General features: G+C 43.7%; 1 protein-coding gene and 1 long non-coding RNA gene across 3 annotated transcripts in view; one reads left to right on the top strand and one right to left on the bottom strand.

Annotated features, from left to right (window-relative positions):
- FBXO31 (F-box protein 31) overlaps positions 1 to 13,650 on the bottom strand; it is a 38,717-nt gene extending 25,067 nt beyond the window's left edge. For both annotated transcript variants that reach the window (XM_070399045.1, XM_070399047.1), the window contains exon 1: positions 13,258 to 13,650. In XM_070399045.1, the coding sequence (XP_070255146.1) occupies positions 13,258 to 13,606 (349 nt within the window). In that variant the 5' untranslated portion in view covers positions 13,607 to 13,650. The remainder of the gene's footprint in view (positions 1 to 13,257) is intronic.
- A 479-nt stretch (positions 13,651 to 14,129) lies between these two features.
- LOC138996755 (uncharacterized) lies at positions 14,130 to 18,030 on the top strand. The gene is made up of 2 exons (XR_011468858.1): positions 14,130 to 14,466; positions 16,585 to 18,030. It is a non-coding gene; the product is annotated as an uncharacterized lncRNA (long non-coding RNA).
- The last annotated feature ends 4,254 nt before the right edge of the window (positions 18,031 to 22,284 follow it).

The raw sequence follows: 22,284 nt of genomic DNA, 5'->3' as shown, positions 1-22,284 counted from the left end.
CAACCTTTGTGCAGGCTGGGCACCATGCCAAGCTCCTGCCGGGCACCACAACACTCTACCCTGCCAGCAGCCCCTGAGAGAGGTGCTACTGTCATCTCCATTTTAATGATGAAAAGACAGGGGCAGAGAGGTGACTGATTTGCACAAAGGGGCATGGGCTTATGATGGGGACCCAGAATCAAAGCCTGGATGAGAAAGCCTCATAGTTGTGAGCACAGCCCTAGCACAGGTGTGTGCTCTGTAAGCATTTGATGAGGAGTATAAGGGGCCCCTAGGGCCTCACAGTAATAGCCACCAGGACTCTCACTCACTGTGCTCCTATCAGGTGCAGGCATCCAACTGGGGCTTCATAGAACAGCCTGGTAATAAAATGCTGACAATCACCTCTAAGCCCAGTACTATGCCCCCATCGCAGGGAGGGAAACTGAGGCTTGGTGAGGTTGGTGACTCAGCTGTCATCTGAAATATGGATTGATACAGTCTGGACAGTAGCCGCAGAGCACTGTCTCTCATCTCATCGCTTTCGATCAGGCCTGAACCTGCCTGAGGTCTGGTCTTTTCAATGGAATGGATGCTATTAACTCAAATGCTTCCATAACAGTTCGGATTTGACAGTACACAAAGTAGAGCTCAAAATGCACATAGGATGGAAAAGCTATCTCAGGTGAGGCAGTTACTACCCTGCAAACCCTTTTGGTCAGGCCTGCTTTTCCCTACCGCCACTGTCAAACAGACATGAAGTTCAAGACCTAAAACCATGGCCTTGCTCATTATCAGACAAAATACACCTGTCTATCCTCTTGCCAAGAGGAATGTGGACTCCATTCTAGAACAGAGATCGCCAACCTTTCGGACCTCATGGACCACTGGTTGGAGACCGCTGTTCTAGAAGATTATACAGATTATAAGCACTTCTGAGGAAACACAAATTACGAAATATGCTGAGAATCTGGGGCAGGGGTAAAATAATATGGGCATGTGACATGAGTTTTCAGCAATCTGAGAGACTAGTTTGTGAAAATCCTTGCAGACCACTCCTGGTTGGTGAAACAAACAAGAACAACTTGTCTACCCCACTCTCACCGAGAAGAGTTCTGCTCTATATTAAATTATCGTAACACTTTCCTGTGGCTCTGTGATGCCAAGTGGCTCCTGCTGAACACCACCAGTCATTGTCACTACTTTGTCCAGTTCTCCAAAAATACACTTTATCCTTCTCTTGTAAAAACGATGCACTTCAAAATTGTTACTGCAGCCCAGCCGGTATGGCTCAGCAGTTGAGTATCGACCTATGAACCAGGTCATGGTTCAATTCCTGGTCAGTCCCCAGTGCGGGGTGTGTAGGAGGCAACCGATCAATGATTCTCTTTGATCATTGATGTTTCTACCTCTCCCTTCCTCTCTGAAATCAATAAAAATGTATATTTTTAAAAATTGTTACTGCATAGTAATATTGTTGCTTTGGTTTGCTTTCTGTGTGGCTTTCGAAGGCCAGCTCCTTTTCTCAGTTCCAGCGTGCTACGTGCACGAAGCAGCCAAGGACCAGCCTCTTTCTGCCAACCAACAAAGCGCTTTGATTGTGGGGCAGGGGATGTGGCAAGGTGTCCTCCTTTGAAATGCATACTTTTGTAATATGTGTTAGTACTGAAGGCCAATGGTTATATACAGGGAGAGCCCTGAAATGCATCCATCTGTGCTCTTGTTGCTGATGGCCTTTTGTGAGGCACTGAGACTGTCCCTTGGGCATTCCTCTGTGCTCAGACTGTGGAAGGCTAGTGACTTGGTTCATGGTGTCTATGAATCCAGTTACTCTAACCTGATAGAAACTACCATTGCCCCTCATTAATCACTTGGACTTCTGAGTGATTCTAAGGTTTTTATCAAGGATGATCAGATCATCATAAATCTCCGTGTACTTTGTCAACAAATGGTATTGCTAATAGCACATAGTGAGAGTGGCTATATTTGCAACTTTGAGATATATAGGGGTGAAGGCACAACCAGATAAAGCATCTACAAAAACACCATTAATAATCAGAAGAAAAGCAAGTGCTAACGAATACAGCAATCCTTAGGGGGACTTTTCTTAATGTTCCCAAAAGATTACAACAAATCCAACAAAGTGGAATCATGTCCTTCTGACCCAAATGTTCCTATAAATGTTCGGTATTTTCCACATGATGAATTTTTTTTTTTAAACAGTGGCCAAGAACAATTCCACATCTTCTAATTGTTCTATAAACCTTCCCATAAGTCATTAAGGGAAAATGCCCTGAACATAGCTTTAAGGCCAGTGTACTTGTCAGTACTACATATCCTTCATTCCAGAAAGCCTAACAAGTATTAACTCTATCCTTTGGCAGAGATCCCATCTGAAATGATTAAAAGCACACCAAACCATGTTGCCTACTGCTGCTCTTAACACCTGGTCACAAGTATACTCATGTTTCTGTGCCCAAACGTTGCTGACTGGTCACAAGTTAACTCGTGTCTTTTTCTCAACTCATCAGTCAGTATTTTCTGAGACGTGACAAGCAATACATCTAATTCTTCCCATCCATCTTTTATTCTGGCAAAAGTTTTAAAAAAGACATGTCGTGGCAGAGAAGAACATTTGAGCGAATTATGTGCAGACACTTTGTCTGATTGGCTGGGTGACTTTGATAGTCAGCTGGAAGACAGGACTTTGTTGGAAGATAGTAATGAGTCTGACATTAGACCATCATGAAGGCAAAAGAGAAATGTGATAGTATCTCTGACAGTGAAAGTGATTCTGAAGAATGGGCAGAAAAAGACATTTTACCAGCCTTGAAGGATTATACAAATATTTCAGACACAACTGTTCAATTTGAAGACCCCTAAAGTATAAGTGAAGCAACCAATTTATTTTTTGATAAGGATTTTTTTCTATCTCATTATGTCTCAAACCAATTTATACCATCACCAAATACAAAAATAGTGCAAAACCTCTGCTCAAACTTCAACATGGATGGATGTTACTTATATAGATACTAGAGGCCCGTGCACGAGATTCGTGCGGGCGGGGGGGGGGGGGGGGAGAATGTCCCTAAGCCTGGCCAGTGCCCTTTTGCAGCCCAGAAGCCCTCAGGGATGTCCAACTGACGTCTTAGCACTGCCACAGAGGCGGGAGAGGCTCCTGCCACCGCCGCAGCACTCGCCAGCCATGAACGGCACTCCCTCTGTGTTCAGTGTGCGTCATTGCAACGGCTGGTTCTGCCGTTTGGTCAATTTGCATATTAGCCTTTTATTATATAGGATAAATAAGTTTCTTGGTTTAATTATATTGATGGGACTAATGAAGAAGCCAGAATGGAAAGATTACTTGTCAACCAATCCTTTGAGTCATCCATAGTTCCAAAAACTATGACCTAAGAGGTTAGAGCAAACACTTACATTCTTTCATCTGAATGATAATTCACAAACAACATGTAACAAAGACTGTCTTTACAGAGTCAGACCTCTTTTGGATCACTTTATCTCGAAACTTAAATCTTTACATATAGCAAAGCAGCAGTTGTCACTCAATGGAGAGGACGCATAAGATTTAAGACATACAATCCGGCAAAAATAACAAATATGGAATTTTAGTAACGATGCTTTGTGAAAGTGAGAATGGCTATATTTGCAACTTCGAGATATATAGGGGTGAAGGCAAAAAGTTACAACAGACAATATTATCCATCTTACGGCCTTTTCTTGGTTCTTGGTATCATATTTACCAAAATAATGACTACAACAGCGTGTCTACAGCTGAACTCTTATTGAAGAACAAAACACTGGTCTGTGGAACAGTAAGGGAGAATCATGGGTTGCCCAAACTACTGAAAGTAGCCAGCCACATGGGTGAGTTCTGGCTTGAACTAGCTGGTCAGCAAGGTGTTAAGTATGAGATTTGGTGTTGCAGGCTGTCAATTCAAAAGTTTCCTTACTAACCTAGCACATAAGGTAATTTATGAAATTATTTTTTGAAAGCATCTACCCCAAAGATGGCAACAAAGTATTAAAAAGTTGGGAAGGGGCAGTCACAGTTCAGTTCCCGGTCAGGGCACATGTCTGGGTTGCAGGCTCAATTCCAGGTGAAGGGTGTGCAGGAAGCAGCCAATCAATGATTCTCTCTTATCATTGATGTGTGTGTGTGTGTGTGTGTGTGTGTGTGTGTGTGTCCCTCTCTCTTCCTCTCAGAAATCAATAAAAATATATCTTTTTAAAAGTTGGGATGGGGGAGAAAAATGGGTGAGCTGGACTTTGAGAAAATTTATAAAATGGTCATACTCTGGTAAACAGTCTGGTGCATTTTCTCAAACAATAAAACATAGAATTGCCACATGATCCATTTGTTATTCTACTTCTGGGTATACAAACAAAATAAATTGAGAGCAGGGACTCAAATATCCATGTTCACAGCAGCATTACTCACAATAGCCAAAAGGTGGAAGTAACCCAAGTGTCCATATACAGATGAATGGATAAACAAAATGTGATCCATCCATAAATTGGAATACTATGCAGTCTTTAAAAGAAAAGAAATCCTGACACATGCTACAATGTCCTCAAGGATGAGCCTTGAGGACATTATGCTGAGTGAGATAAGCTAATCACAAAAGGGCAAATACTATATGATTTCATTTACTTAAGGTCCCTAGAGGAGTTGAATTCATAGAGACAGAAAGGAGAATGGTGGTGGCCAGGGAGTGGGGAATGGAAAATGGGGAGTTCTTTTTTTGTTTATCTCACTTGTTGAAAGTATGACAGATGACCCCTACTCCTGCCCCCCCGCCCCCCACTGACCCTCTTGCACCCTGCTCCTGCCCCCTCCCCAGGCCTTCACCACACTATTGTCTATGTCCATGGGTTATGCATACATGCGTGTAAGTTCTTTAGTTAATGTCTTCCTGCCCCCCCCCCCACTTACCTCTAAAATATGTCAGTCTGTTGCATGCTTTAATGTTGGGGAGTTAGTTTTTAACGGCAACAGTTTCAGTTTGGGAAGCTGGAAAGAGCTATGGAGACCAGATGGAGGGTAATGGTTGCACAACAATGTGAACTTACTTGATGCCACTCAACTGCACACTTAAAAAATTGGTTGCCGTAACCGGTTTGGCTCAGTGGATAGAGCGTCGGCCTGGGGACTGAGAGGTCCCAGGTTCGATTCCGGTCAAGGGCATGCACCTTGGTTGCAGGCACATCCCAGTAGGGGGTGTGCAGGAGGCAGCTGATCGATGTTTCTCTCTCATCGATGTTTCTAACTCTCTATCCCTCTCCCTTCCTCTCTGTAGAAAATCAATAAAATATTTTTAAAAATTGGTTAAGATAGAAAATTTTACTTTAGGTATATGTTACCACAATAAAAAATTAAATTGCCACTTCAAATATTCCAACCAGAAATTTTTCAAAAAGCTATTTGAAAGATGTTTTGCCAAGAGTTAAAAAACAGCCTGTAGTTTGGCCTAAGTCAAGTTAACACTGAAGCTGCACCTAACTGCCAGGGGCTGCCCACCTCCCGTCTTGCTTTCCCTGTCCAACGAAGCCAGTGCCATATGATGGGGCTAACCAAAAACTGTCCCAGCCCAGCCAGTGTGGCTCAGCAGTTGAGCATCAACCTATGAACCAGGAGGTCACAGTTTGATTCTTGGTCAGGACACATGCCTGGGTTGCGGACTCAATTCCCAGTAGGGGGCGTGCAGGAGGCAGCCAATCAATGATTCTTATCTCACTGATGTTTCTCTCTCCCTCTCCCTTCCTTTCTGAAATCAATAAAAATATTTTTTAAAAAACAAAACAAAACAAACTCTGTCCCATAGCACATTTCTTCTTCTTTTTTTTAAATCCTCGCCCGAGGATATATTTTTTTTTTTTAGAGAGAAGGGGATGGGGGAGGGGGGAGAATGGGAGGTTGGAAGCGGGGAGAGAAAGACACCGATCAGTTACCTCCTATATGTGCCCCGACCGGGGATAAAACCCACAACCTAGGTATGTGCCGACTAGGAATCGAACCTGCAATCTTTTGGTGTACAGGACGATGCTGCAACCATCTCATCTACCTAGCCAGGCAGCACATTTCTGAGTATGCACTGAATCTAGTCAGTCTCTATGGGTGGGAATGGCATACAAGAGTTTTCTCTCTCTCTTTTCTACTCTCTAGCCCCCACAGGAGAGCCCAATGGACACACATCTGCTTCTTTAGGCTCCTTTCCTAAAAGAGAAGATGGTACCCATGCCAGTGTGACTGAGATCTATGCACACTTTGCACTGGAAAAGAAGGGGACAAAGAAAGTTGACGTCATTACTCTGTGCACTGCCTCGGTATTGGGAGACTATAATTAGAGAGGACTTAGCCTCCTTGTCCCAAAAAACACCACTTATAAGGGAACTCTGCCACCTTGGAAAGGCACAGCGCTAAGACACCATCTGAAGCAAGCTTGTGGGCACACGAGATAAGTCTGGAAAGGGAGGTTCTCTCTTGGTCCTGGCTCAAATGTCAGAGACGAGGTCCACAGGCAACACAGAAGCACTGAAGTCTTAGGGAGAAAAGCAGCATGGGCAGGGCCTGCATAGTGGACTATGAACCTGTGGGTGGAGCCAGCAGAGATGCATCTGGAAACGCGAGCTGGGGGGTGTCCAGTGAGGAGGCCACTGTACCACCAGGTAAGGGAGACAGGAAGAAAGGAAGGTGCAACCCAGATTTGGCACCTGGCAAGCAGGAGGGAGCCGAGGAGAAGGGGCGGAGTGACTGGAAGAATGCTGCTGGCTTGTTCCCTACCTGCTGTAAACTCATAGTCTTCTAAATAAAACTAAAAGGCGGTATGGATCGGAAAGACTGCATTTTTGTTTGTACTAAATTAGGAGATAATTGTAACCCTTAATGAAATATGGTTAAAACTTTTACTTCCGAGGCTAAAAAATAAGGTAAAGGCAGGAGGGCGGGAGTGAGTGGGAAGGAGGAGTGGGGTACGGAGGCTCCTAGGTTTCCTGACACAGCTCCTCTTGAGGGAATATTCAAGAACAATCCTCAACAACAGAGCCCTAATTTCAAGCCCCCTGTGTATTCTCTAGGAGCTGCTGTACTCAGCTATTATTGTAGATGCATGTAATGCCCTTTAAAAATATAATAATGTAGCCAACCTAGAAAACACTCTGCACCCAGCTCATCTTAGGGTGGGAAAGAATGTAAAAAACAAAACCTGGACATGGCCCATAGGAGTCTCCTACTAAACTAGAACATTCGGGATGCTAAACAAATAGTTCCTGAGGACAGCTGAGACCACCTACATAAATCAGTGTGACTATTCCCAACAAAGTCCACCCTTGCAAAGATAAACAGTCTGGATGGCAATAGGGACCTTGAGAAACTGTGCTCTTCCAGTTAGATGACTTTGACCCCCAACCGGCTCCCATGACAGGTACCCCCACCCCAGGGCCTCAGGAGACCCACTCAGGCTAAGGCCCATCTGTTATCCCACACACCGTTCCTCCTGAGTGCACACACACCTGCTCTGTCTCAGTACCCATTTTGAGACCAGGAGATAAGCCCATGGTCTGACTGCCATCATCTCACACTGGCTCTTTTTTTTTTTTTAAATATATCTTTATTGACTTCAGAGAGGAAGGGAGAGGGAAAGAGAATTAGAAACATCAATGATGTGAAAGAATCATTGGCTGCCTCCTGGATGTCCCCTGCTGGGGATCAAGTCCACAACCCAAGCATGTGCCCTTGACCGGAATCGAACCTGGGACCTTTCCATCCGCTGACTCTCTATCCACTGAGCCAAACCAGCTAGGGCATTATATTCCAGACACATTCCTATTCCTCCACCAATACTAGACAAGCAGGCCTGGCAATTCCAGGTTTGCTCTCCATCGCCACTGAGTGGACAGCGATGGCATCACTGGCAAAGGATGCTGACTCATATGTTTGGACCCAGGCCATCTCCTGAAAGGGCCTGATTTGGGGGAGAACACTTGTTCCTCCCCAAAGGCCCAAAGTCGCCCTTGTATTTATTTGCATGCTCTTTACAGCCAGAAAGACAAACTCAGATCTTCAAATGCATTACATAATCATTTTTTTTCTTTTTTTAAAAATATATTTTATTGATTTTTTACAGAGAGGAAGGGAGAGGAATAGAGAGTTAGAAACATCGATGAGAGAGAAACATCGATCAACTGCCTCCTGCACACTCCCCAGTGGGTATGTGCCCACAACCAAGGTACATGCCCTTGACCGGAATCGAACCTCGGACCCTTGAGTCTACAGGCCGACGCTCTATCCACTGAGCCAAACCAGTTAGGGCACATTACATAATCATTTAATAAACACAGTAAAAATGGCAGTGCCTGGATCTCTAACAACCAACCAATTGTTTTTGGCAAGTCACCAGTGTCTGTCCAATTAAATAGGGCCAAGAGGAAATCTTTACTCAATGCTTTCTGGGTACCAGACTCACTTTCCAGCTCACTTTCATAAGGTTAAAGAACAGGAAGTTTTAGGAGGCACCATTTTTCTTTATCCTTTTTTACTTTGCTAACTGAAAGGGCTAGGTTTCTCTATGAAGCAGCACATGAGATTCAACTTGTAAAAATACAGAGACCTATAGTCCTTTCAACTAGCAAAGCTGAAGAAAAGGATAAAGGTTTTCCCTGCGGTTTTGCGATCCTACTGTAAGTCCAGTAGGTAGATTGGCTTTCTCTTCTCATGATTGAGAGACATGTGTTTCTATGACCTGGACAGTTTGTTTATCCAACTGCCAACCCACCTTCCTGGTGGGCTCAAGAAGTATCTGGTTAACAGGAATCGAAAAATATTTATTTTTTAAAGATTCTTATTTTAAAAAATTTTTTATTGATTTCAGAGAGGAAGGAAGAGGGAGAGAGATAGAAACATCAAAGATGAGAGAGAATCATTGATTCAGCTGCCTCCTGCACGCCCTACACTGGGGATCGAGCTGCAACCTGGACACATGCCCTCACCAGGAATCGAACTGTCACCTCCTGATTCATAGGTTGACCCTCACTGAGCCATGCTGGCCAGGCAACAAATATTTCTTAAGCCAATCTTAAGACCAACAATTTGTCCATTTCACCTCTTCCAGCGATGGCCCTTCCAATTTCAGCCACATTGAATAAAAGCCACATTTCTCATATTTTGCATCAGTATATCAAACAGAAAATAGCATTTTCTTTTAGATGCAAAAACAAAATTAAGTATTGGTTTTTAATTTCCCATTTCTGTCATAAAGATCACACATTATGGGAAAATGATATTTCTAATTCTGATGGAATGTAAACCCATATTACACCTATAACTGATCAAACTATTATACAAATATTCTTCCCTGTGTCATTAAAACCACTTACTATCAAGGAAATAAATGGGGAAATTATATATTATTAATTCAAAACCTGATAGTGGCAGCAGGCACTGAACTGAAAAATGTGAAATTATTATGACTCAATATTTAGAGTTCAATGTTGAATGGAAAAATACATATATGAGCATTTCTCTTCTTTTATTTATCTTCTGTTATTACTTGAATACTCTGATTTAGAACTATGGTCTGAATTTTGTATACTCGTTAACATTAGGTAGACTTCATGAAATATTGCATAAATTAACAGTGTTAAAATTGGCGAGCATTTAAAAATCCACCAACTAGATGGTGAAGTATTAACCAAAAAAAGCACCGCCAGGGTCAAAGGCAAAATAATGTGCTTGGCTTGCACCCCTGGTACTCTGCGAACTGACTTATTTATAGTCCCACATGCAGGAGGCCCGTAGCCAAAGGAATGATGCATCAAAACGTGTTTACCCTCCATCTACCCGCCCCTGCCTGGACGACTGTGTTTGGTTTGGTTTCCTGTAAGAGGGGAAAATATCACCTGTTTTGTCACATACTTGCCCCAAATCAGGAGCACCGATTTGGCTTCTCAATAGCAATCTTTTTATCTGCCCAGAGAAATGCCACTAGAAAATATTTGCTCCAACATGCAGGGGGCTACAATGGCCCAAGTTCTACAAAAATAACTGATTTATTATTGCGAATATATTACTACCAGGACACTGGAAATTGTGAACTTCTTACCAAACAATATAAAAAGCTACTTCATTTTAAGTTTCTAGTGTAGCTCCCTCCTGCCCCCAAATCATCCTATCATTTTAGAAAGAGCTATTAAACAGACATGCCTTGTTGGCACCCTTAAAGTTAATCATGGCCCAAAAGTCTTTGAAACAATAACACAGGTGTATGGCATCCTGTTTTTCATGTGGCTTGTTTTCTGTTCTGGAAAATCCAATTATCAAAACACAGAAAGCAAACACATAAACATTGAGTAGTAAACATTCAAATTCATTAGTTAGTCTCACTCACTCTCCCAAGACACTAAAAACTGGATCCATTATTATCCCATCAGGAAACCTGATGGGCTAGGTCTAGGACCATCCACCTCCTCAACCAGTCTGAGATCCTGACTTCTATTTACCAAGGCTGGGAGAGCTTTGGTTTTTACCCACATAGACTTGACTTTGGCCTTATTAACACCCACTATAACCTAATGTTTAGTTCAGGAAAGATAAAATTGTGGGGATCAGAGAGTTAAGACCACACTTGTCTTGTACACAACTATTCTTATATATAAATCCAATCACAATTATACTAAATCTTGGAGACAACTATGGGATTGTCCATTTATTGACCTAGATAAGCTGGAAATTAAAGCTATGAGAATGAAATAGTGAAATCAAAGACCTAACTGTCAACCATCTTCATAGAAAATATTTTGCAATATATTAAACAGAAATCTACCCAGATTAAATTAATAAAACCCACAAGTCAATAAGAAAAATAACAACAGAAAAAGAGGGCAAAGATTAAGGATAAGCAAGTAAAAAAAATCCAAATTTCCAATAACTTTATTTCTGAAATGTGCATCCTTACTAGTTATCAGGCATATGCAAATTAAGCTGAGATGCTGCTTCTCACCCAGCGTGGCGCACACTGTAAAAGATGGATCATTCACATTAGAGACAATCTAGCAGATATTGGGTTAAGTGAGATAACCTGGTCCACAAAAGGCAGCTAGTTTGTGATAATGCGTTCTGGGCATTTGTATTTTATATTTTGTGACTTTTCTGGTGTGTAAACAGGTAAAACCATTCCAGGAAATAACTGGATAGTATCTAGTAAAACTTCGAATCTAAAAAAACAAAACCTGCAAATCTCAAAGCCCACTGCCCGGCAACATTGCTTCTGGATATACTAGTATTTCTTAGAAAAATTTTCAAACTTATCTGTGTCCAAAGAAACTGTTGATTGTTCACTGTCATACTGGGTATAAGGGGGGAAAAATAAGTGAAGGAACAAAAGTCTGGCCTCTTCAAAGAATGAACCAGCACATAGCGCCGGTGTGGCTCAGTTGGTTGGAGCGTAGTCCTGTACACCAAAATGTTTCAGGTTCAATTCCCGGTCTGGACACATATCCAGGTTGCAGGTATGATCCCAATCGGGGTGCATACAGGAAACCACTGATTCTTGTTTCTCTCTCTCTCTCTCTCTCAAAATCAATAAAAAATTAAGAAAAAATAGCCATGAAGCATAATTAAACACCCACCATTTAGAGGGTGAGGGCTTCACATGTATCATCTTATTTAACCCCAAAATGACCCTCCGGGACAGTACTTCCCACTAATACTTGGGCAGGTAAAGCAGCATGTCCAGGATCTCCCCGCAGATACACAGAGCCTGCCCTGATCACTACAAATCCGGAGTCAGGCATTGAGGTTTACTGGAGAGAGAGGATGACGGGCTGATCCCCTTGTCGGGAAGGATGTGAGAAAGGAGGCCTTCTCATGTAGTCTTCCTGGGGGTGCAAATTCCAACAGCCGGGCAATGGGTAGCTAAGGTGTCATCAATGTGCTATCCTACCCATACTCCCTCTTTGGGAAGTACACACTGAGAAGATAATCTCAGAAGTTCTAAAAGGTGCTTGTATGTCTCATAAATTCCTATGAAATGCACACAGGCGATCTTGGAAGCACTGTTTATGACAAGGGAACATTGCAAATTTAAGCCTATCAGTAGGGAACTAGTCTGTGGCACATGTATGCAGGGGAATAGTATGAAGCTTTGTTATGCTAAACTGTCTCTAAGGTAATCTGCATAGTATCTCATTTAAGTAAAAACATGTACACGACTCTACATGTGTACATGGAGGGATGTTTTCCAAAATTTTAGGGATTTATTTTTTATTGTAGGGACTCTGATGATTCTTACCTTAAAAAAAAAAGTTTATTTGAGCCAAGCTGATGACACATGCCAGGCAGCAAGATCTCAAATGCTCCCTGATGATTCTTACTTTCATTCTTTTGCTGTTCTGCGTTGTTCAGATTTTTTCTTACCTATCTTGTTTACCAATGTATGAGAGCTTACTGAACATCAAAGATTTGTCAAGGTTTTAACGCAGAGGGCCTTGCACTCTGGACTAAGTAAACCCTCCTGGGATTTGTTACAAAACTACTCGCTACCCTCACTAATGCCACCAGCATCCCTGAGGGAGACATCAACCACTCCAGCACTACCCAGCTCCACCCACCTGTCCACAGACCAGTCCTTCTCTCAGAAGAACCTCCAAACACCCTCTCTGCTCCGTACCTACTCAAGCCCACCTCGATCGCTCTCCTCTGCTTCTCACTCCCACCCCGCGCCCAAAGGGCTGGGGACCAGGAGGGCGCCTGCAGATGTCAGGTTACTGCCTGGCCTAAACCTCCAGGGTCTCACACCTACAGAGACCCCCCTCCCCCCCCCCACAGCTCGCGTCACTTCCCTTGGCTCCGTGGCGTCCAGTTCCCGCAGCTGGGAGATCCCTCATCCCTCTCCCGAGCACCCCAATGCCCATGGAGAACGCTACCTCGCCCGCCCCCGCGCCCCGGATCTGTGGCGGGACCCCCCCGCCCCAACACACACACACACACACACACACCCGGGACCGCCCCTGGTGCTTCCCGATCTGTGGCAGGTCTCCATCTAGGGCCCATGGGGAGCCGAGACCCCCGAGTCCACCCTGCTCATGAGGCCCCCGACTACGGCAGGTCTCTGTCCAGGGCCCTTGGGGACCTCAGACCCCTTCCAGGCCCGTACACCTGCCACCGGACCTCCGAGCACCCTCCCAATCCCCGAACCTTCCCCCACGCCCGGGCCTCCGCCACGAGCCCCCTCCAGGCCCGGACCCCCGCTACCCTGCACTCACCCTCCCGGCAGCGCCGTCTCCAGATGGTGTCGTTGTGCAGGATGCGACAGAACTTGGTGCAGACCTGGGCCAGGCTGGGCAGGTCAGTGCCGGGCAGCGAGGCGAAGATCTCCACCAGCAGCTCGGGAGGCAGCTCCAGCAGCGAGCAGCGCGGGGGTGGCGAGGGGCTCGAGCTCCGGCCGCTCCACTCACTGCACAGCTCCGCCGCGCCCGCCTCGATGCGCTCCTCTTCCAGGTCCGTGTCCGGCTCGCTGTCGGCCGCCGCCGTCTCGGCCGGGTCCCGGCGCTGCTGGCGACGCCGACACCCCCGCGAAGGGCCCACCCCACAGAGACGAGCGCACACCGCCATGCCCGTCCGCGTAACCGCCGCGCCTGCACCTGCGCCGCTATCAGCCGGCCCCGCCCCGCGGGAGAGCCCAGCCGGGCCCGCAGGCCTAGTCCCGCCGATCAGCGCCCAGCCCCGCCCAGTCGGAAACCTAGCCACGCCCCCACTAGTCTCGGGCCCGCCCCCAGGGAGGACCTGCAGAGGCCCCGCCCCGGGGAGCCCCGCCAGCGGGGTGAGTGATCCGCCGCGAGGGCCGGCGACCCCTGGGGGCTCTGGCCTCGGCTCGCCTGGGGTCTGCGGGCCTCCTGTCCCACTCGCGGAGCTTGCACGGGAAAAGAATGTCACCCACAAACGCGCCACGGCCGCCCCTTCCCGACTAAAGACGTGAGTGTGGGCAGCAAAAGGGCGAGCTGCCGCGTGTGAGGACCGAACCCACCCCCTGCAGACCATAGGGCTGACGCGCAACCCACTGCGCTGACCTGGCTCGGCTCGCGGAGGCCGCTCTTCACCCAGGAGCGCCTTCAGGTTTGTCTGCCGCCCCCAGGATGGCCCTAAGGATCCCCAGGAGGACATTCCACCCCCCCCCCCCATGACCCAAGGATCCCCTCCCCAGGATGGTCCAGAGAACTCCCAAATAACCTCCGTCCATGAATCCCTCCAGGACCCTCTCTGAGGGCCCCACGGACCCCCACCAGAACCGCTAGGACCTCCCCTGAGGGGAGCCCCAAGGACTGCCCCCCAGGATTCCCCAAGGACACCTTCCTCCCCAGAACCCCCTCCCCCCGCAAAGAAAGCTCCAAATGGCCCCCAAGACTGCTGCTCACAGAAGGCGAGATTAAGTGGCAGGTGGAAGCATTGCCAACTGTTAAAGCTCTACGAACTAGGTAAGCCAAATAGAACCCTAAATCGTGTCTGTCAGCTCTTTTATCGAAAAACTAACATTCACTCATTTCTGCCCTTATTACAGTGAAGGGGGAAATCATGCTAGGTGATAAATCCTATGTCATCTGTCAGTGATCTTGTTACCTTGTTTACTATGCTCCAGGGCATGTGTGTTCTAGAGACTCTGTACAGCTACCTCTTGAGAGTGGCTTCACCTTAAATAACTCATAACAAGAAACTGTTATTAATTGTCATCAGAGAGGAGAGCCAGAGGTACGGATGCTATAGTAGCAGCTCTACAACTCCTTTCTGATCAAGACTTACTTACTTCAATGCCCTGAAGTGCTGGAGGAGTTGCCCAGAATCTAAATGGAAGCTAAGAATCCACTGGCAAACCCAGTGTTTCTGGTTTGGTGTGGGGTCTTGCTTATCCAATAGAAAAGACTAATCCTGCCAGTTTCCCTGGGCCCAACCTCCACAAAGTCCTGGCTCTCCACCACCACCTCCATAAGGAAATCTCTAAGCAGAAAAGAGGGCAGTCTACCCTAGTCCACAGAATCCCATAAATGGGGAAGTGCATCTTTTGACAAAAAAAAATAGCAGTGCCTTAGTTCAAATGTTTACTATCTTAGGTCTACACAATTGAAAAGCAACACCTTGGTCAGAAATAGCACAGATAAGCCGCAATGTCCTTCCATCAGCAGCACAGGAGGTCCCATTCCCCACAACGGTGGCCTTAGTTTTGATGCCACGAGTTGTGATAGAGGAAAGAGCTTTGCACAGAGACCTGTGTCCTCTCCCCTCACCCCACAGGCCAGACCCAATGGTTTTGGGGTGGGCTTGGGGCTCCACTCCTGAGCCCTGTCTTAAGAATGCCACTGATGCCTGGCCGGCCAGTGTGGCTCAGTGGTTGAGTGTCAACCTATGAACCAGGAGGTCATGATTCAGTTCCCAGTCAGAGCATATGCCCGGGTTTCGGGCTCAATCCCCAGTAGGGGACATGTAGGAGGCAGGCGATTGATGACTCTCTCTCATCATTGATGTTTCTTTCTCTTTCCCTCTCCCTTCTAAATCAATAAAAAAATATATATATTGTCATATGTATATATATGACAATGTATATATATATATATGAAAAATAACATCAAATTGACCTACCTGCATATAGAAGGTTTTCCCATCCATCCTCTGTAGTTGCCAGAACTGGCTTCCTTCAAACAGTAACATAAGTAAAAGCAGACTCATCTTATCACTCACCTATTTAAAAGTACTTAGTGGGCCTATTGACTCCTTATTATATCACACAAAATAGCTCACTATCTGGTCCTATCCTCCCAGCCTGGCCTCCTCATTCCCCACACACATCTTTCAATCAGTGCCACCAGATTCCTTAGCCAAAACTCACCATGTCTTGTCACATCTCTGTCACTTTGCTCAAGCTGTCTCCTTTGCCAGGAAGTCCCATCTCCCCAGTCTGTGCCTTTAAATCCAACCCCCTTCCTTCTTGTCCTCTAATGGTACCCCCTTCTAGGAAGGATGGTCCCTTTATTACAAGCACCATCATATTGTTTTATTGTAAACACTTGCTTTCTTTGGCTTTACTAGATGTAACCCTCGCAACATGACAGATGTACTAACCCTTCATGCAGTCAATGAATGTTTACTGAATAAATGTTTGTTGAATGAAAAAAACAAACAAATAAACTGGCTAAAAGATTAAACAGGGAGGAATGTGAACCAAACAGACATAGAAAAGACTGTTGGGCTATCATCACCATCACCATCCAAGCTAGGAAATATCTCAGCAATGTACCAAATAATATAATAAAAATGTACAGAATGCCTGACTAGCCTATGTGCTATGTTCTATGTGGATCCATAGGTTCTATTCTAAAGCATGATCCTTGCCACTGTTATATCTCAGTCAGTTTTAAAGAAATATATCTATTCCCTACTAGGCCCTATTAATAAAATATATTTTTCTTCTAGAGGAGCTTAGAGTATATTAAAATGTACATATTGATTTGTTCAAATTTTCATCTTTAATAGAATGGCTAAACTATTCTGTGTTCATAATTTGAATTATGCAACTAAAAGATACACCTATATATCCTTTACAGCAGGAAGGCTGTGTACAATAACTCACAAAGATGTTGAAGGATTGAACTGGTGCAGACCATCAGAACAGAAAGAAAAAGACAGCTGTGAGAGCTTGGGTAATCCATGTTGGTGTAGAGGAGCCAGAAGAGAAAGACTTTGAATATAGCAGAGAACTTTCACATGTTGAATGCTGAAAGCATTATGTGTCTTTGAACAATTTTCTAATCCCTCATACAGAACTTGTATCCTTTACAAAGAACACTAAGGAGGATCATACTAAAATGAGGAAAAACTAGATAAATGAAATCATTTGTTTTAATACTACAACAATGAACTCTTTGTTAGTGAGAACTGGTAACATCTAAGGAAATAAGTAGAATACAGGACAGGGCATTTTTTAATTGGTTGCCTGGAAAGTCACTGAAAGTAGTAAGCCATGTTAACTTGATACATGCTGTTAGATGTGAAAAATGTCATCTTATCCATTGCCCAGCAGAAACAGTCAGGGTGAAGGGAAAACATTAATAGGCTAAACAAGAAGTTCATGGTTTAAAACGAGAGTCTGAACAGCTGCATCCCTTAACAGCCACATATACTGTCTGGGCAAACGCAGGAAAAACAATCCATTGAAATGTATTTAGAATTAAACAAGCAAACAACAACAACAACAGCAAACCCCTTGGAATGTTACCCAGTTCCATCAGTTGTTATTCACTCATTTAAGAAATAATGTTGGGTTATCTGAATGATTTGCCATGGCTTTCCTGTATGCACTTGTTTGTTGATTTCTAAAGTTGAACCCCAGAGGCAGAGCTTCACAGGGAGGAAGCGTTCTAGTACAGGGCCTCTTTCGCAAAACCTCCCAGGACCCGTGAGGACACTCCCACAGATTGCATCTATTGGGTGTCAACTGCAAAATCTGCCTGACTGAATTCTTTCTGAGAATAGCTCATGCGCTCCTCTTGAGCAATACTTGTTTGTTTACTTGTTCTAAAGAGCAAGGAGATGACACTGGACAGATTGGACAACTGGCCAATAGTGTCCCAGAGGACTTCCAGGGTGGAATATGTCTTCCAATCAGAAAGAGGAGAGGCGGGACAGGCCTGAGGAGGTGAACTACTTCTCAGTGTGACTTGCCCTCCATATTGAGTGTGGCAAAAATAACCCTAATGTGTTCTAGAGCAGGTTAATGTTTCGCGCCCCATTTGACAGATTCTTAGAAATAGCTAGCATGATTTACAGCTGCGTTACTCAATAATGCTGTGATGTCATATTCAATTCTTATTGGTTAAATTATTTCCCCCATGATTATGGTCATTTAATGTTATGGAAAAAGGAATAGGGTAAGAGTTATTTAAAACTGACACTGCTTGGCTTTCTACAATGATTATTTGATAGTTTAAAAGCACCAGGAGATTCCTGGAGAAAACACTAAATAAAATGTGCTTTTGCTTTTCCCTTTTTTATGGGTTGTTTCAAGGAACTGTAATATTTGTTATTCAACTAAAAATAAATCATACTATGTTTATATTAGCTACCTTAAAATAATTCATGAACAATATCAATTTACCACTCTGAATATTTTTCACTACATCAAACTTCTATTAAACTGCAATCGGAGGCACATGAAATTTCTCACATACACTCAAGCACACTTGTTTTCAAAAGATACATGAAGTTACTTTTTAAAAAAATTTTAGAGAGGGAAAGAAACATTTATTTGTTGGTCCACAAATTTCTGCGTTCATTTGTTGCATCTTTTTTAATTTAATTGAAATTTTCTATCACCATTTATCCCCTCCATGCCCTCCACCATACCCCCAACCCCAAAGTGATTGCTTCTTGTATGTGCTCTGATGGGAGATTGAACCTGCAACCTTGGCATATCGGGATGATGCTCTAACCAACTGAGTTAACCTGGCCAGGGCCTAAATTAATACTTCTTAAAAAAAAAATTATATATATATATTTGGTTTCAGAGGGGAAGGGAGAAGGAGAGATAGAAACATCAATAATGAGAGAATCATTGATCAGCTGCCTCCTGCATATCCCTACTGGGGATCAAGCCTGCAACCTGGCATGTGCTCTTGATCAGAACCAAGCCCGAGACACTTCAGTCTTCAGGTTGATGCTCTGTCCACTGAGCCAAACCAGCTAGGGCCTAAAGTAATACATTTTAAGTCTCATTAATTATTTATTCAAACATGCTAGTCTAAAATGGAAATTATGCTTATGAGAAACCTTTACACACCAACTGAATTGGATGATTTCCTGAGAAATATGTAGGGATATGTGGTTTTATTTTATTTTAATTATTATTTTTAATTTTGGGGTTTTTTTTCTATTTTATTTTTTAATATATGTTTGTTAATTTCAGATAGGAAAGGAGAGGGAAAGAAACATCATTGATGGGAGAATCATCTTTTGGCTGCATCCTGAACGCTCCCTCCTGGGGATTGAGCCCATAACCCCGGGCATGTGTCCTGACTGGAATCCAACCACGACCTCCTAGTTCATAAATCGATAGTCAACCACTGAGCCACACCGGCCAGGCAGAATATATGATTTTAGATTCAAGTGGGAGCTCAAGCTTAGGGGTAGGACTATAACAACCACTGTAAATGTGGACTTCAGTACTTGAAAATCTCAAAGAGTAATCCAGTCCCAACACTAGCATAGCCCTTGAGGCTAATCCCTTGAGGCTATTACAATGAACCAAGGCCTCCCGGTAATTTGGTAATGCTTTATGGATGCCTAAGGGACTAGGAAAATATGAAACTCTCCTTCCCTTCCCCCCACTCCCATATGCCAGATAATTTATTTCTCCCTCTTGCATTTGGAACAGTTATCCAGCAAGAGAATGAGAGGTCCATTTCTTACAAAGTAGCACTAAGCCAAGAAAGCACTCACCAGTCAATACTAAGTATCATAAAAATCCCTTTGTACTTCAAAACTGATCATTTTGTGTTTGGCAGAAGGTAGGTACATAATAAGCACTTACTGGATTTTTTTTTCAATCTTCACGGAATAAAAACAATCAAGATAATACACTGGAAGCTTAAATCTTTGGAATTTTGGAAACCAGATAAAATGTCTAAGTGTTCTTTATTAACTGTATATTATCAGATTTTTAAAGGTAAAGAACTGTGACAGAAAGAGGAAAAAAGAAAACGTGAGACAGCCAGGGACACATGCACAAATCCACTGTTCTTTTGTAGACAGAATAAAGAGCTACAACTAACATCATTGTTTTGGTGGTGGGGAATAATTGCATGGGAACTCTAACATACTTGCTTCTCTATAAAGAAAAAAATTCCAACTGTATTAAAACCACTTTAAGAAATATATCTTATACATTTGTATAGTAATGCATATTAGCACACTCCAATTACTTTATCAAACAGGCATATAAAAAAGGCTTTTACAAACATAAAGAGCCAAAATCCTGGAAATATGATAATCCTTCAAAGTATTAGATATTAAAGAGCAAAAACAGCCAAAGAATCGATTGCTGTTCATATATATGTGTTGTAGGCAGCAGGAATGGCACCAGGTATCTGACCCATGGGGTTAGACCAAAACTAGTTCAGCATCCTCAGTGCTTGGGTTCTGGCTAGGAAAGACTTCAGAGCAAGATGCAAAACTGTAAGAGAACATTTATTGAGGAAATTACAGAGTTAGAAACGGTAATTCCTAGAAGAAATTGGCTTAGGAAACAAGTTAAAGAGGCAAAGGAAGGGCTCTTGAAGCTTGGGAGTGAGGAAGCTAATGATAATGTGCCTGGGTGGAGAGAGAGAGGGGAAAGGCATAGGAGGGAGAGGGCACTGGTTCCTCCATCCTAAGGATTTTATTTATTTTAAAAAATCTTTATTGTTGAAAGTATTGCAGATGTCTCCCTTTTATCCCCCACTGCCCGCCTCCACCCAGTTCCAGCCCCACCCCAGGCCTTCACCATCCTATTGTCTGTGTCCATAGGCAATGCATGTAAGATCTTTGGTTAATCTCTTTCTGCCCCCTCCAACCCTCTTCCCTCTGAGATTCGTCATTGTTCCATGTTTCTATGCCTCTGGTTCTATTTTATTAATCAGTTTATTTTGTTCATTAGATTCCTTATTCATTTATTTTTGTTTTTAGATTCAATTATTGATAGATATGTATTTGTTGTCATTTTATATTCATATTTTTTCTTCTCCTCCTCTTCCTTCTTTCTCGTCTTAAAGAATGCCCTTCAACATTTCATGTAATACTGGTTTGGTGGTGATGAACTCCTTTAGCTTTTTCTTGTCTGTGAAGCTCTTTATCTGACCTTCAATTCTAAATGATACCTTTGCTGGGTAGAGTAATCTTGGTTGTAGGACCTTGCTATTCATCAATATTTCTTGAATATTTCTTGCCACTCCCTTCTGGTCTGCAGTGTTTGTTGAGAAATCAGTTGATAGTTGTATGGTCACTCCCTTGTAGGTAACTAACTGCTTTTCTCTTGCTGCTTTTAAGATTCTCTCTTTGTCTTTAGCCCTTGGTATTTTTAAAAATATATATATTTTATTGACTTTTTACAGAGAGGAAAGGAGAGGGATAGATAGTTAGAAATATTGATGAGAGAGAAACATTGATCACCTGCTTCCTGCACACCCCCCACTGGGGATGTGCCTGCAACCCAGGTACATGCCCTTGACCGGAATCGAACCTGGGACCCTTCAGTCCGCAGGCCGACGCTCTATCCACTGAGCCAAACCCATTAGGGCTAGCTAGCCCTTGGTATTTTTAATTATGATGTGTCTTGGTGTGGGCCTCTTTTGGTTCCTCTTGTTTAGAACTCTCTGCATTTCCTGGACCTGTAAGTCTATTTCTTTCACTAGGTAGGGGAAGTTCCTGTCATTATTTTTTTCAAATTAGTTTTCAATATCTTGCTTTCTCTCTTCTCTTTCTGGCACCCCCATAATGCAAATATTGGTACACTTGAAGTTTTCCCAGAGGCTCCTTACACTATCTTCATATTTTTTGGATTCTTTTTTCTTTTTGTTCTTCTGATGGGGTGTTTTTTGCTTCCTCATATTCCAAATCATTGATTTGATTCTCAGAATACTCTACTGTTGAGAATTTAGGGGAGGTCCCAGGGAAAGATCTTAATAGAATACTCAGCTGTTTTCCAAGTGTGTCCTTTCAGGGTTGTAGTCTCCAATGATTGATTGGCTGGCACCAGGGCAGGGCATCATTACTCAATGCAGCTGGTCCTGACATCAGCTGTGGCTGGTTTTATTGCTTATCTGGACTTCGAGCTGAAATACAATTGAGGCCTAGATGTTATCTCTAGGGAGGAAAGGTCAGGGGGTCCAAACGGCATGACCAATGATATGCTAGCAGGGGTGGGCAAACTTTTTGACTCGAGGGCCACAATAGGTTCTTAAACTGGACTGGAGGGCCGGAACAAAAGCATGGATGGAGTGTTTGTGTGAACTGATATAAATTCAAAGTAAACATCATTACATAAAAGGGTACGGTCTTTTTTTTTTTTTTAGTTTTATTCATTTCAAATGGGCCATAGTTTGCCCACGGCTGTGCTAGGGGATGAAAAGTCACCCTATAATTGATTGTCCAATGCTACGCACTGGGGGCTTTCCATTCTGGTGACCTTCTGTACCTGGCCCATTGTCCTTGCTCTACTCAGGTCTGTCTAACTGCCTACTACGACATTACCCCCTCCTCCTCCCCAAGGATCT

This window comes from Myotis yumanensis, unplaced genomic scaffold, assembly GCF_028538775.1.
Source record: "Myotis yumanensis isolate MYYU_CA2020_CCGP unplaced genomic scaffold, mMyoYum1.0.hap1 SCAF_18, whole genome shotgun sequence".
Classification (NCBI taxonomy): Eukaryota; Metazoa; Chordata; class Mammalia; order Chiroptera; family Vespertilionidae; genus Myotis; species Myotis yumanensis.
This window is presented reverse-complemented; position numbering and strand designations above follow the sequence as displayed.